General features: G+C 39.0%; 1 protein-coding gene across 1 annotated transcript in view; it reads right to left on the bottom strand.

Moving 5' to 3' along the window:
- Positions 1-5,522: 5,522 nt before the first annotated feature.
- The window catches only part of COPS8 (COP9 signalosome subunit 8), a 12,081-nt gene continuing 2,939 nt past the window's right edge, over positions 5,523-14,664 (bottom strand). Inside the window, exons 3-7 of the mRNA XM_012648818.1 lie at positions 14,008-14,140; positions 9,734-9,841; positions 8,338-8,400; positions 7,325-7,372; positions 5,523-6,561 (exon numbers count right to left, since the gene is read on the bottom strand). Of these exons, the coding sequence (XP_012504272.1) occupies positions 6,482-6,561; positions 7,325-7,372; positions 8,338-8,400; positions 9,734-9,841; positions 14,008-14,140 (432 nt within the window). The 3' untranslated portion in view covers positions 5,523-6,481. The remainder of the gene's footprint in view (positions 6,562-7,324; positions 7,373-8,337; positions 8,401-9,733; positions 9,842-14,007; positions 14,141-14,664) is intronic.

The following is a 14,664-nucleotide window of genomic DNA, read 5'->3' as shown; positions in this document are numbered from 1 at the left end:
TTGAGGCTGTCTGTGGGCACCAATGTGGAGTCAGTGGCCATGGGGTTCTGCCCAGTACTTGCGTATTGCTGTGGCAGTCCTAGTACTGAGTTCCAAGGCAAAGTCCTATGCTCACTTCCCTCTCCTTCCCCCAAGCAGACAATGTCTCTCTCTGCTGTGCTGCCTGCAATTGGTGGAGGGGTGGCGTGGGCAATGTGAAACTCTCCTGTCTGTCCTCTTCAATGCATCCTTTCTTATTATGCTAAAACCAAGTACTGTGATCTGTCACCTGGTCTCCTTAGCTCTTATGAAGGTGTTTTTGTGCTTGAATAGCACTGTCTTTCTATTTTATCAAGTGGTCTCTTTTAGGAGGGTTTAAAATTTTTTCTCATATGAGTTTTACACATTTCCTTTAAAATTTATTTTCTGAGGCATTTTATCACCATTGTTTCTATTGTAAATGAGGTTTTCTTTATTTTTGTATCACCTAACACTACTAGTTGTTTATGTAAATGAAGGCTATTTATTTCTGCAGTCTAATTTATATCTTAAACATCTGATTTTACTGTACAAGCAGTTCCTCTTTCAAATAAACCTTCTACTTATATAGTATATTACCTATAAGTGCAAATGTCACAAGGTTACAATTCAATTAACCTTCAAAAAGGGAACACAACAAACAGGACAAGAAGCAGAAAGTGTTTGTGCCCCTGCCAGTCACTACCTCCAAAATACTACACACTATTTTGACTTATAACACTATATCTCAGTTGTGTTATACACACACACCCACACTCATACATGGAATCATATAGTATCCTCTTCTTTTTGTCTGACTTTTATCACTCAACATTGTATTAGATGCTCCAGCATCTGCTTCTGGCAAGGGAGTCAGGCTGCGTCCACTCATGGTGGAAGGTGAAGCAGATCTGGTGTGTGTATATCACAAGGTGAGTGAGCAGGCAAGAGAGAGCGGGGAGGTGTCAGGCCTTTTTCGACAAACTACTCTTGAGGAAACTAATAGAGCAAGAACTCACTACCAGGAGTATGACACCAAGCCATTCTGAAGGATCTACCCCATAACCCAAACACCTCCCACCAAGCCCCACCTCTAACATCAAGGATCAAATTTCAACATGAGACCTGGCGGGGGCCAAACCATACGTGAACCATAGCATTGGCATAACATTGTTCACAATATCCTTTCACCAACTGCTTTTGCTTTTCCACTACTGGTATGTATCATCTGTTTTCTCATTTCTTACTAGTCTTGCTAGAGATTTATCAATTTTGTTAATCTTTTCAAAGACCCAACTTTTGGTTTTGTTGACTTATTTCTACTGTATTTTTGTTTACTATTCCATTAATTTCTGGTCTTAATGTTTTCTTTCTACTTAATTTGTATTTGATTTGCGATTTTGGGTTTGTTGAAAAGTTTAGATCACAGATTTTCAGTCTTTTTTCTAATAATTTTTTTCAAGTCTCTATATTTATCTCCAGTCATACTTTGGCTTAATTCCGTAAGTTTTGTTAACTATGACCTTCATGAAGCTAAGAATATTTTTAAATGTTCTCTTTTCTGACCCATAGGTACATTTAGAAGTATTACTGTGTAATTTCTAAGCAGTTGGAAATTTCCTAATAATCTCTACGTTTTTACTGATTTCTAGTTAATTCCACTGTTTTTCGGAGAATAAACTCATTTTAATTTCTATCCTTTGTAATGTATTAGGACTTTATGACCCAATAGGTGCTCAACTTTGCTAAATGGTTTATACAGCATAAAAAGAATACATATTTCATTAATTTTGGGTACAGTGTTTTGTGTATGCCAATTAGGTCGTTTTGTCACTTCTTCTATGTTCTTGCTGACATTGTCTGTTTATGCCATCAGCTATTGAGAGAGGCATGTTAATGTCTTCCAGTATGGTTGTAGCTGATTCTTCTCTCCTTTAAGTTCGGTCAACTTTCACTTGATTATATTTTGAATATAAATTTAGAATTGCTACATATTCCTATTGCCTGTTGGACTAATCCCTGTAGTAGAATAATGGACGCACAAAGATGTCCATATCCTAATCCCTGGAACCTGTGAATACGTTAGGTTACATGAGAAATGGAAATTAAGACTGTGGACAGAATTAGGTTGCTAATCATCTTATCTTAAAATAGTGTGATTATCTTGAATTTCTAGGTGGGTCCAGTGTAGTCACAGTGATCCTTAAAGGTGGAAAAGGGTAGCAGAAAAGAGAACCCAAGAGATGGCAATACGAAAACAACTCAACCCAATGTTGCTGGCATTACAGGTGGAGGAAGAGGGCCATGAGCCAAGGAATGTGGGTGGCCTCTAGAAGCTGGAAAGAGCAAGGTAACAGCTTGTCCCATCCAGCCTCCAAAAAGGAATGCAGCCCTGTTGACATTAGCCTGGTGAGAGCCACTTTTGAATTCTGAACTGCAGAACTGTAAAATACATCTGTGTTGTTTTAAGCCATTAAGTTTGTGGTAATCGGTTACAGCAGCAGCAATATGAAACTATTGCAATCTTTTTCATTAAAAATTATTTTTGATCTCTAATAATTATTCTTGCCTTTAAATCTGTTTTGTCTAATACAGTTTTCCCTTAGTACCCAGGGGGACTGCGTCCATGACTCCCCAGGATACCAAAATCTGTGGATGCTCAGGTCCCTTAAATAAAATGGTATAGAATTTGCAAATAACTTACACATATCCTCCCCCTCCTTGAAATCATCTCTGTTTATAATAATACAACATAAACAGTTGTTATACCATATTTTTTATTTTTTGTTGTATTAATATTTTTGATGCTCAGTTGAATCACGGATGTGGAACCTGGGGACATGGAGGGCTGACAGTATTACCAAAGCTGCACCAGTTTTCTTTTTGTATTTGCATTGGTATATCTTTTTCCAACTTTTAAATTTAACAACACAGGAACATTCAAAGTGTATCTTTTGTCAGCAGCAGAATTAGAGGTTTTTTTCTTTAAACACTTTAAAAATGCTGTTTCATTGTGTGGCTTTATTGCTGCTCCTTTGAAGGTAAGTGTCCCCTCCTGGCCCTCCCTCTGTACTTTTAATATATTTTGTCTCCGGTTTTCATTAGTTTTACTATGGCATGTCAGGGTGTGGTTTTCTTTGCATTTATCCTCTGTGGCGTTTTCTGAGTTTTTTGAATCTGTGGCTTGATTTCTTTCATCGGTTTTGGAAAATTCTGCACCAGACTTCCCAGTACTTTATTTTTCTCCTCTGTTTTCTTTCTCCTCCTTGGATTCCAGTTATACACATGGTAGATCTCTTTGCTGTGTACCACACGTCTCTAACACTCTTTCCAGTTAAGTTCTATTATTTTTTTTCTAAGCTTCAGTTTGAGTATTTTATATTGACCTATTTTCCAGTAGCAGTTTTACTAATGTTCTACCTCTGGTTTATACTTATAAGCAACTCCTTCTACCCCTCAGCCTTGTTGAATGGAGCACAATACAGCAAGACTTCAGGAAAACTGAGCTGTTTTTTGAAGGTTTTTGACTTGACTTTTTGGCCTCCTACCCCAAGCAAGCAGCTAAAAAGTTCACCAAATATCTTGAAGGACAAACAGTATAGTGTTCAGCACTCTCGAGTCTCTATTTTTATCAACCCAGCCCTGTGAAAGTGCCCAAATCCTGCAGGTTGCTAGGTTTCCCAGCAGTGGAACCCTGCCCAGTCAAAGCCTAGATCTTGCTGTGCCCAGAATCAGCAAATGCGCCATCAAAAGATCTACTGCAGATGACCTCTTTGTAATCCTTCACTCAAATCCTAGCTCCTCCATTCCTCACTGCTTTAGGGGCTCATGCCTTTAAATGCTGTATGTGTCCATCTCTTGTAGTTCTTAGCAAAACTGTGCGTTGGCCTCAAGGTACTTCGACGCAGGAACAGAAATTTTCACGTACTTACCACCATCTCCACTACCCTCTGCCCTTTTTTGTTTTTGAAGAAATTCATTAATTTGTTCTGTTAAATTCCCCATGTTTTGGAATTGGATGATTACTTTTTAGGGTGTTTGACTTGTTTGGAATTGGCTGATTACTTCTTAGGGTATTTGACCTGTTCTACTAATTCTCACACTTTATGTAAACTAGCAGTTAAATCTAAAACTTGGACTATATTCATATATGTGATGCTTTTTTGGACAAGAAAACTTGGTGGTCGATGCTGTATGCTCACTATATCTTCATATCAGACTTGTTTATTAAGAATGAATAGATTTAGGTGCTTTCAGCCTGATTCACGCATCACAAATTTTCCTTTGATTTGACTTGTCCTCCCTTCCACACAAGGCAGAGCCTGAAGACAGGACTGCATTTAGAAATGTAGATATATCACTCCTCTTGCTCCCAGGGAACAAGAGAAGGGGAACTGGGAAGAGTGAGACCAGGAAGAAGGAAAAACCAATCCAAGGCTGAATTGTAGAGCTGGCTACCATGGGACACCACAGCTTGAACTTGTTGTGATCCTTTTTAAGAACCAGGTTGTGGACCACACTTGGGATAGTCTGCCCCCAAACAAGGAAGGGAGTGTTTATTCACCATGTCATGCCCCCACCTGCTGAAGGGTTGTCCAAGGGGCTAATTCCTCTTACCCAGGTTTGTGTGGGCATCCTGGTCTAAGTGCCAGGTTAAGCCCCAGAAAAATATAGTAGAGGCATTTAATGGATTTAAAGCAGGGTGTTGTCAGGCTACACCCGCATGTAGCTGGTTGTCTCAGAAGTAGCCAGAGCACAAAGACGAGCTAATGGCTGTGACAATGTAGAATCAAAATACTGTGTTTGAGTCACTTCAGATAATTCTTTTTTCTCTATGTTGTAGTTCACTGCCCTCTCCCTCCTCTTTAGGGAATGATTTTTATTCATTTTTGGTTTATCCTTCAATTGTTTCTTTTTGAAATATAAGCAAATGTGTATGTATACACAATCATAACCATTCTCCCTTTGTTATCCTCCAAGTAACAGTATAAAAATCCTTGTACTTTGTTTTCACTCTAGAGCATTTCATTTTAGTGTATAGAGATCTTCATTCCTTTTACAACTGCAAAGTCTACACTTTATACTGTTGTTTATTCAACCAATCCCCTATTGAGGAACATTTGAATTGATTCTAATCTGCTATTAAAACCAAGAACTATGGACACAATTTTTACTTAACACCTGGAAGTTAAAAACACTGGCATTATTACTGTCTTACTACTGATCCTCTGACTTCCTGAATTTCCATTTCCACAACTGTAAAACAAGTTTAAACATGACTTACCTGACAGGGTTAAATAAAATTGCAATTTAAAATGTATTTCTATGTATGTTAAGAAAAATTGAAATAGCCGATAAAATGTATTTAAAATGAGTGAAAACATCAAGTATGTAAGTATCACTATACAGATTCACTATATAGGTCATTTCTATTTAATTAAGAAATTTATATTTTGAGACAATGACAAACCAGAATGTGTCCACAGAAAGACCATGATAGTGAAATTTCTAGAAACTACCTTAGATGAAATAGTTGAAGAATTCACTTAAATATTTATTGAACAAATGCAGAATAAATGAACTAAGGGGTGTTTTAACCTGCAGACACAACAAACAACTTTAAATATTCAAAGGCTATCACACAAAGAATGAAAGAATTGTTTAGTATTTCTCCGAAGGGCAACACTTGAACCAAGGGATAAATATAAGCAACCAAGAGGCTGCTTGTAATTGTACAAAGAGTATCACTTGTCTTAATAACTTCTTTTCCCCTATAGTGTATTCTGCACTTAACTTCTCCCTTCTTTTGAAAGGAGCGACAACTTAATACTTCTCTTGAATATCTTAAATAAGTTGCATTTTCATGGCAAGTCTTCCACTGCCAGCAATGGATGTACTCACACTATTGAAAAAATCTAAAGTTAGCAAACTGGTTTACTATGGAAATGATCTATTTGCTCCTCAGCTATCTTTCCGTATTCTACATTAGTGATTCTCAGGAGGCGAGGAGAAAAGAGAGCATGTTCTTCAAAGAGGGTGACTCATAATCCCTAGCAATTCAGACCTTGCCCCTGGGGACAGTCCTCCTCAAACTCCAAATGAATCACTACGACTGTGAACCAATGGTACAGCTGGGAGTGCGGCACATGCTGGGGCAGGGGAAAGACAGTTGACAACCACTGGTCTACATGGAATAGATCTTATTTTATAAGCCACTAGGAAATACGAACTAACCACACAATACTGACAAGCTCCATCCATCCAGATTGTTAAATATTACAAAATGAGAGTTGTTTCAACAACCATTCAGCATGTTTAAGGACAAAATAGATATACTTTACATTATCTATGTATTTTATCACATAATCAGTAAGGAATGCTGAGGCGCTTCATCCATCCAATAAATTGAAAATAAAAATTTTACATTTCTACATTTGTCAGTATACAGGATTCTGAAGGTAGATCTTGAACTCAGGGTGATAGATCAGTTTTCAAGGAAAGCCACATAATCGGTCAGTCTGGCTAACTGCTGTTCATTGGGGATTGGGGGCACTGGGGCAGGCTCTATACGTTAAAGAGAGAAACATACTGCAAGTTAGACACCATAGTAACAAAGCTTTGGCCCTGCCACCCACCCCTGCCAATGCCTTTAATTTTAACAATAAAACTTTTAGATTTGTCCTGAATTTAGACAAAATCATACCTGTTAGGGGGCATGGACATTTCTGAAAAGCAAGCTAAGAAATCACAACTTTATGAGTATAGTTTTCCCTAACTGGGAGTAAAGGCACATCTTGTATCGTTGTTGTTACTGAAGTATTCTACGTGAAGGTTACAAACAATTTTAGTGTGCAACAACTCTTTTAAGAGGTAATGTTCTTCTTAGAAACATCCCTACCCGTGTGACATTTAATTCAAGAAACAACTTCTGAGTGCCTCCCTTGTGCTAAGCATTGCTATAGAAGAATATTAAATTGTTAATGAACAATAAAACACAAAGAACCCCAACCTCAAGGCATTTAGTCTAACATTTCAGGTACCACATGTCAGCCTGGGGATGCTTCTGAATAAAAATGCCGGTGAGAAGCTCTACCAGCTCCTCCGAATGACAGTGAGAAGGCTCTGCAACTGAGCCAGAGGTTGCCATCACCTCAAGGTGAGCTACAGGGGAGAGCCCACAGTTTCACTCTTATAACCATATCTATTACTATACATTTATAAAGTTTAATCTCTTAGTTTACAAGGTTAGAATTAAAAAAATATACACAGCACACACAAAAAAATTAGGAATGACACCTTTTTAAAATGTGCATGTGAAAATACATACCTGATAAGGGAATAAACTTGTTAAAGGAAACATCCAGGGCCCCTGCAACTAAAGTAAAAAAAAAAAACAATTACAGCCCAATTTGCAGATGTCATTGTAAAAACCTGTCATAGACTATGCTATTTTTAATGCACTATGTGTTTATGGTCATTTATTTCTCATGCAGGGAGAACAATTTTGCTCTATTTCAATAGTCTGCATTGTATTAGTGTTCCCTCACCATCTAGATTGGCCGAGCCCAAGTCTTACCCTCTTTGTGCCTTCATAGGGCTGAGCACATTGGGATTTGTGTAATACTTTGCTATGTGCTCAACAACGTCCAATCAATAGACACTCAGAGTAGGTCGAGGAAAATGTGGGTTGATGTAGATGCAGGAGGGTTTGTGGAAGTGGGCACTGAGCCCGGCTCTAAAGACCTGGCAGAAAAGGACACAGAAAAGGAAGAGAAAGCACCAGGCAGGAAGAGCACGGTCACTTCAGAGAGCAAGACTGAGGGGCTGGGAATTCAGAGTAAGATACTGACAGGTCACAGAATTTAAGGCCTTCAAAGGAAGGCTAGAGAAGTTAACCTTGTGAAAGTGAAAGCCACAGGAGAAGAGTCTGTGTGAACTGAGTACAAGGAGAAAGGGGAAGCAGCAGCCGAATATTTAATTTTTTTTAAAAGGCAATAGTTTACATGTTAAGCATAAACACAGTTACAAATGTCTCTATAAATAAAAGGATGGGAGATTAATATTTAGTAGGAATTAAGTTGTAATAAAGACCATGAAACACCTATATAAAATAGTCTTTTATATAAGAAATACATTTTTAGAAATTTAAAAGTAGGTGATCTTTAAGATCCTTTGTACCCTAAGTGTATACCACCCTATATCTATATTTAAAATGTGAGTTATTTCCATTCTGTTAGTATAGCAGAATTTTATATCAAATTATTCAAATTCAAGGTCTGAAAACCTGAAGCAGTCTTAGAAAGTTCAGTACTGCACAAATGCATAAAGAGCTCCACCTACCTGGCTTTCTGGGTAGAACCATTCTTGTGGTAGAGTCTGCTTGCCATCCTTGTTCTAATATACCTAAAAACGTGTATTTCACATACAGATTAAGAAATAACAAAAACATCCAACACGACCCATAATCTGTCCAGGACATTATTTGTATGGGAGACCTGATATGTTTAGTTTAACATGTCATGTATGTTATTACTTGAAAGGAATGCTATAAAGAACACGTAAGCTTATTTTTGAAATATTTCTGAAACATGTATCAAAGCCTCACTCTATTCTATTAGGCTGTTATAATCACAACAAATGGTTTTCTATAAAGTATATATTATAGTATTAACCTATTCAATATTATTAAAAACAGACATGAGGAAAACTTATATGGCACCTTTTGTAATCTCATCAGTAATAACAAAGATGATGGTGATGATAAAAACAGCTTTCATATACATAAAGTTTCCCTGTAGCTATCACACTATGTGCTTTCATAGGGATGATTTTATATAATCGACACAACTGTGAAGTGGGATATATAGCCATCATCTAACAGGTGTGGAAAATGAAGTTTAAGGAATTCAAGTGATTTGTCCTAGGTCACATAGCTACTAGCATGGGGCAGAGGGTGGTAGCTGGATTCGCACCCAGGCAGTCAGCTAAGAGTATGGGATCTGGAGTATGTTATACATTGGATAATAAATTATGGATCAATTTTAAGAGAACAACCAAAACAAATTAATGTTAGTACAAATAAGTAACAATAGGATTTAATTTAAGAACTTTCATCAACCTGTCCTGTATGTCTCTAGAACTGTGCTAGGCCCTGGAAATTTAAGATACGGTGCTTGATGGAGCTCATGTTTTAACTGGAAAAACAAAAATGTCAACCATGGTAAAACAGTGCAACAAGATGTATGCAATATGCTATAGCAAGTAGCAAGGAGAGGGATGAGTCTGGGTATCACCTGAGAAATAAAAATGCAAACACACATGTGGAGACCAGTTGCTAAGAGCAGGGAGCAAGCACCTAGGGTGCAGGTCAGAAGTGGCAGGAAAAAAATGGCCTGAGAGGGACATGGATGACTGCCTTCAACAAGGAAGGGTGAAATAAGGACTTCCAAACATGAACAGGGAGGTTGATTAAGATGTATTTTCTTAGCCAACTACACAGACATTCACATATTTGCTTGCTGCAGAACTATTAATGTGCTTGATTACAGGGTGCTCCTTGTCCAAAACCCTGCTAGGGGTGTTGCGTAATATGTTTCGTATCACCTTTCTAAAAAAACACAACCAAGAGTCCAAAAACATATCCGGTTTCCAAGGGTTTCAGAGAAGAGACTGTGACCCTGTAATTCATACTTCTATTTTCCATTTTTTTTTGTAAGTAAAAAGTAAGCCAAAATACCTTTCACAGCCTCTTCAACAGGAAGTCCAACAAAGGCTGCGAAATCATCAGCGATTATGGAGGTATACGCTTGGGAGACCAGGGCGAAGGCTCGTCTCCTTGTTGCATCTACCGTGGGAGCAGAGGGTTGGCACAGAGTGAGCAGAAAGAGCAGAGATTTAAAACAAAGTTCAACCACACAATTGTCCTTGCCCAATTTTTGGAAGCAAGACCAGATCAACCCCAGGATTTCTGTGCTCAGAGTTATAGATATATGTGCTCAGATGTTGCTGAATAAACAAATACATTTTTTACTCTTCCTCTTAGATGAAAAATCTCAGATGACAATGAAAATTACAAAGATGGAGAAAAGTTAATAAACGTAAGATTCAAACCCTGAGAAAATTTAATTTAAATGTTTATGTAACAGGGATGTAAATTTTATTTTTTATTCTTTTTTATTTCACTTACAAACACTGGAATGAACGGGGCAGTAAAGCTATTTACGTAATTAGCTGTCCTTCTCAGAAGGTTCTCTGATACAGGACCATACCTGGGAGTTGTAGAACAGACCTTGTAACTAGGGCACTCTTCCTAACTTTCAAGTCTGCACCAAACTATTGACTTCATTCAGGTTCAAAATCCCAAATTCCAGCCCTAAATGAATGAGTCTAACAAGGGACTACCAAACAATACCAGCAACAAAAACTCTTCCTTAGAAATGGCATCTCGGATTGTTCCCAGGCTTCCATACCCACAGTAAATAAATTTAGGAATGAGACAGGGTTGAACCCTGTGGTGGGCAGCTGGCCTATCCCCCTGCCCAGCCCAGCTCTTCCACCGGCTGTCAACATGCTTAGGAAATATTACTTTCCATATTTAATAGGCAACTGTACATATATAAAACCCTGTAACATACTGAAAATCCCCTTTCCATTCCTGGGACGTTGTCAAACAACTACATCAATTCCCTTAGACACCCTTGGCTCCAAACAAACCCACTGGCTCTCAGACAAGTCCTGTACCTTCTCAGCCTTGGCTTTTGGTTTATGCTATTCTATAGCCTGAAATGCCCTCCTGTCTGCTCCCTACCATTCCTAGGTCTGTTTATAACTCACTACAATCTCTGCCCTTCTCTAAGCTCATAGCATTACTGTTGATACTTCTACCATAACAAGCAATCTCTTACCACTTATACCAACGTATACCATGGTATACCTTGTTCCGCCCACCCCATCTTCTCAACTGTATTCCAAATGTCTGGACAGAAAGGGTTATCTCCTGTATCTTTTTAGTCTCCAGAGTGCCTAGCATCTCCAGCGACATACGTGTTGAACACGTGCTTGTTGATGGTTATCACTAGGACCAAAACGGGGCATGACCCTAGACTTAGGCTTTGTTTGCTAATGTCCCTTAACAGTTGCCGACCGTCACATTCCTTCACTTCATCCTCTCCGGCTTCCACTGAGCCATTATTTGTTCTTCCTAATGGGTCTTTACACTCAATTCCTTCCTTTAACCAACCTCTAGCAATTAACTTAAGAGATTTTTAAAACATCTTGGAAATAAAAATACTTTCTATTAAAGGCTACAGACATTAAATGGAAAAGAACTGAGGCAACAATGGGAAAGGAACGTACTTTTATTCTGGAGTTTCCGCAGAAAAATGAAAGTGTACATCACAAAACTGTGTTCATTTGGTGAGCCTGCCATATTTTAAAAGCATTTACTTTAGGTCAAATATTCTGGTCAGATTTTTAGAGTGGGGAATAGAACGGGAACAGAATATGAATAGAAGAGATAAACAGAAGGAACAGAAGAAAAGCAAAAAGAGATATAACTGGAAAAGGGAAGAAAAGCATACAGGGGGAAGCAGAAGTAAGTTGACAAAAAAAGTAAAAATAAAGGCTAAGTGTTCTAGTTTCAGTTAAAGCTGCAACACGCAGGCTGCTTTTAACCATCTGGTGTGAATGATTCCAACATCTACGCTCTGACCGGTCACGTGACCCTCAAGAGCTACGAAATTTGTGACCTCATGAAGGCATGCATTACAATGACATGCTGGAAGGTAGAATAAATTGAGCTAGCACCTAACATCTGTGGGCCCTTTCATAGGACACATTTTTGGTGAAAACAGAGACCCTAACAGAACGCAAATCCAGCTGTTCCACAAATACTCGACTGCCAGTGCTGGAGACGGAGGGAGGCGGAGCCAGTCATTGTCCCGTCCTTTCCAACCTGCCTCTGCCCTTCCCAGCCCTGCTGCACACCTGTGGCACCTGAGCTCCCCTGCTTTGGGGGATGGGGGCTCCACCAGGAGGTCAGAGGTGAGAGGGAAGGTCAGGAGATTTATTTCCTCTGCCCCTCCCACCTTCCTCCAGCTGCAGCCGCAGCTCCTTTCCCAGGGCTCCAGTCCTACTGGTGCCCCGCCTTGCCCCTCAGGCCTCAGGTGAGAGTGCCTACTGTCTACAGCTGGTCCCTGCGTGCTTCACCAGGCCTCGCTGGTCTCCTGTAAAACCAGGTCTTTCACTAGCCTCTCTTTGGTTAAGCCATTTTCAGTTTTCTAACAGGACTGTGCCTAATTCAGAATAGAATGGAAAGAGATTTAAGCAAGTAATTGTTCTTAACTAGAAAACAAGTTTATGTTACATTAATAAGCAAAATATTAAATTCAGCAGTAATTCGAGTTTGTTATGAGACTACCTTCACCAGGTAGGGTACTGTGTTTTATGGAAGAATCTGGGGATTTGTAAAAGCCTCAGGACACACTCGGAACACTGTAGATGAACAGAAGAGAGCTTCAGAACAAGGGAAGTGCCTACAGATGCTTACACAACCTGAGGAAAGCACCATTTCTAATCGTAGCTCACGAATGAGGGAAATGAGGGACTGAGGAGTCACTCTAGCGAGTGGCAGAACCAGGATGTGCACTCTGGAAGCCTGGCTCCAGAGTCCAAACTCCCGCGTTACATTATACAGCCTCTCCTGGCCCTAGGGAACTGCTTTCAAGGAATTCTCAATCTAACGGAGAATCCAGGGTGAGGAGGCGCTGACAAGGAACACGACCGCAGATTCAAGGTACGCCCCGGAACACGTGCTGAACGAGCAAGGCGCCCTGGCCTGGGCCTGCCGACGAACCCGCTGTGAAACGCTGGGAGAGGCACACGTGTCCTCACCGCCACAACCACAAGGCTGAACTAGACACCACGAAAGTTCACTACCGCACCACTTCCTCAGGGGACGTATGAGGTTAAGGCTATTTCCTGTGCTAATTTGTAAAACCGCCCCTGCTGTACCTGTGTAACCTTACTCCACACTCCTTCCTTCCCACCCACCTGCCCGTCCTGCAGTTCTGCTCATTTCAGTCACACCTACAGTAGCTGCCTCCTGTTTTGTCACTTACGTTGTTTTGTTTTATGCTGACACGGTTTTACCACTTCAAGGGAATTACATGCATTTCAAAAACAATCTTTACCGTCAGCTACTCTGTAAAGCTGATATCCCTTACCAGAGTGATGAGTGCCTATTAAAAAATGCCTGCTCACTGACTCCTCCAGAGCAGGAAGGTGTACACTGAAAAGTATTAGCTATAGAAATAAGGTAACAGTAAGAAATAAGAGCATAACAATATGAAAAGAGATCATTAAATGAATTTATAAAAGACTGAACCAGGAAGACAGGAAGCAAATGTTAGGAGTAGGAGAATGGAGAGAGGCCAGGGATGAGATTTTATTGCAGGATTAGTGTTATGTTGCACCAGGGTGTAATCTTTCAAAACAGTTAAAAACACATTTGATCCAGTGCGGTACCTCTAATGCTAAAGAAATGAAAACAACAACAACAAAACATGTTTGAGCATCTAAGCATTTAATATTAATTCATTATAAAATCCATAAACTGGAGATAACACCTATCAAAGGCTGAGGCTGACACAGTTCAAAGCATAGTCTCTATTTTCAAATACACGAATTTTTATGACTTTTGCCAACCTATATCTTGAACTTATTAGAGTATTACAAGATTTTATTTTAATAGCAAAAAACCCTTTTACTGACAAGAGCAATTTCAATCTAGAATTAAGAAACAATCAAGCTATTAGCTGCCAATATAACCTCGATCGATATAAAATGAAGAAGCACAATTAGAGCAAATCTAAAAAAAGAATTCTGAAAAGTGTACCATTCACCTATCAAAAAACATCTACCTTTTAAACACACCATTGACTTACTTCACCATTGCAGCACTTAGGGAACGCGTCTAGTCTAATTTAATTTTTAACCACAAAGAAACACTACCTCTAAGTGCTTCCATGATCGGCTGGACTGTCTCAGACCACTGGTGAGCACTGATGGTCGTATAGATCCCAGGGAAATCTCTCTGCCAGATTCTTTGTCCTACTGACCAAATTCCTCCAAGTTCAGAATTTGCCTGCAATAAATATTGTTGCCTTTGAAGGTGCTCACTCTGCAAAGTTACCAATGACTTTATCTTAAAATACCAGAAATGACATAAAGCTTGCTAGCTGTATCATCAAAACATAATTCAACATTTCTTTTAAGAGATACAATTACTTTTTCAGCCCAATCACTATAAAAAAGGTTTCCAAACACCGTGAGCAGTCATGTAAAATTGAGTTATAGGTCTGACATAACTTTTTATTAAAATAGCAAATTAAAGCCTGAGAAAGTAGTCCAAAAATATTTCAGAATTAAGCCCAGGGACGAATTATCTTAAGCATCATTGTTTTTAAAGATGTATATATTTAGGACAAAGTAATAGCAAAATGGTTAACAATAGAGACTGTCAACCTAAGATGTCATACACTATAGCTTCTCTAAGGATACAGTTTCCACTAATATCACTATAAAAAAGGTTTCTAAACACCGTGAGCAGTCATGTAAAATTGAGTTATAGGTCTGACATAACTTTTTATTAAAATAACAAATTAAAGC

This window comes from Propithecus coquereli, unplaced genomic scaffold (genome assembly GCF_000956105.1).
Source record: "Propithecus coquereli isolate 6110/MARCELLA unplaced genomic scaffold, Pcoq_1.0 Scaffold295, whole genome shotgun sequence".
NCBI classification, from domain to species: Eukaryota; Metazoa; Chordata; class Mammalia; order Primates; family Indriidae; genus Propithecus; species Propithecus coquereli.
This window is presented reverse-complemented; position numbering and strand designations above follow the sequence as displayed.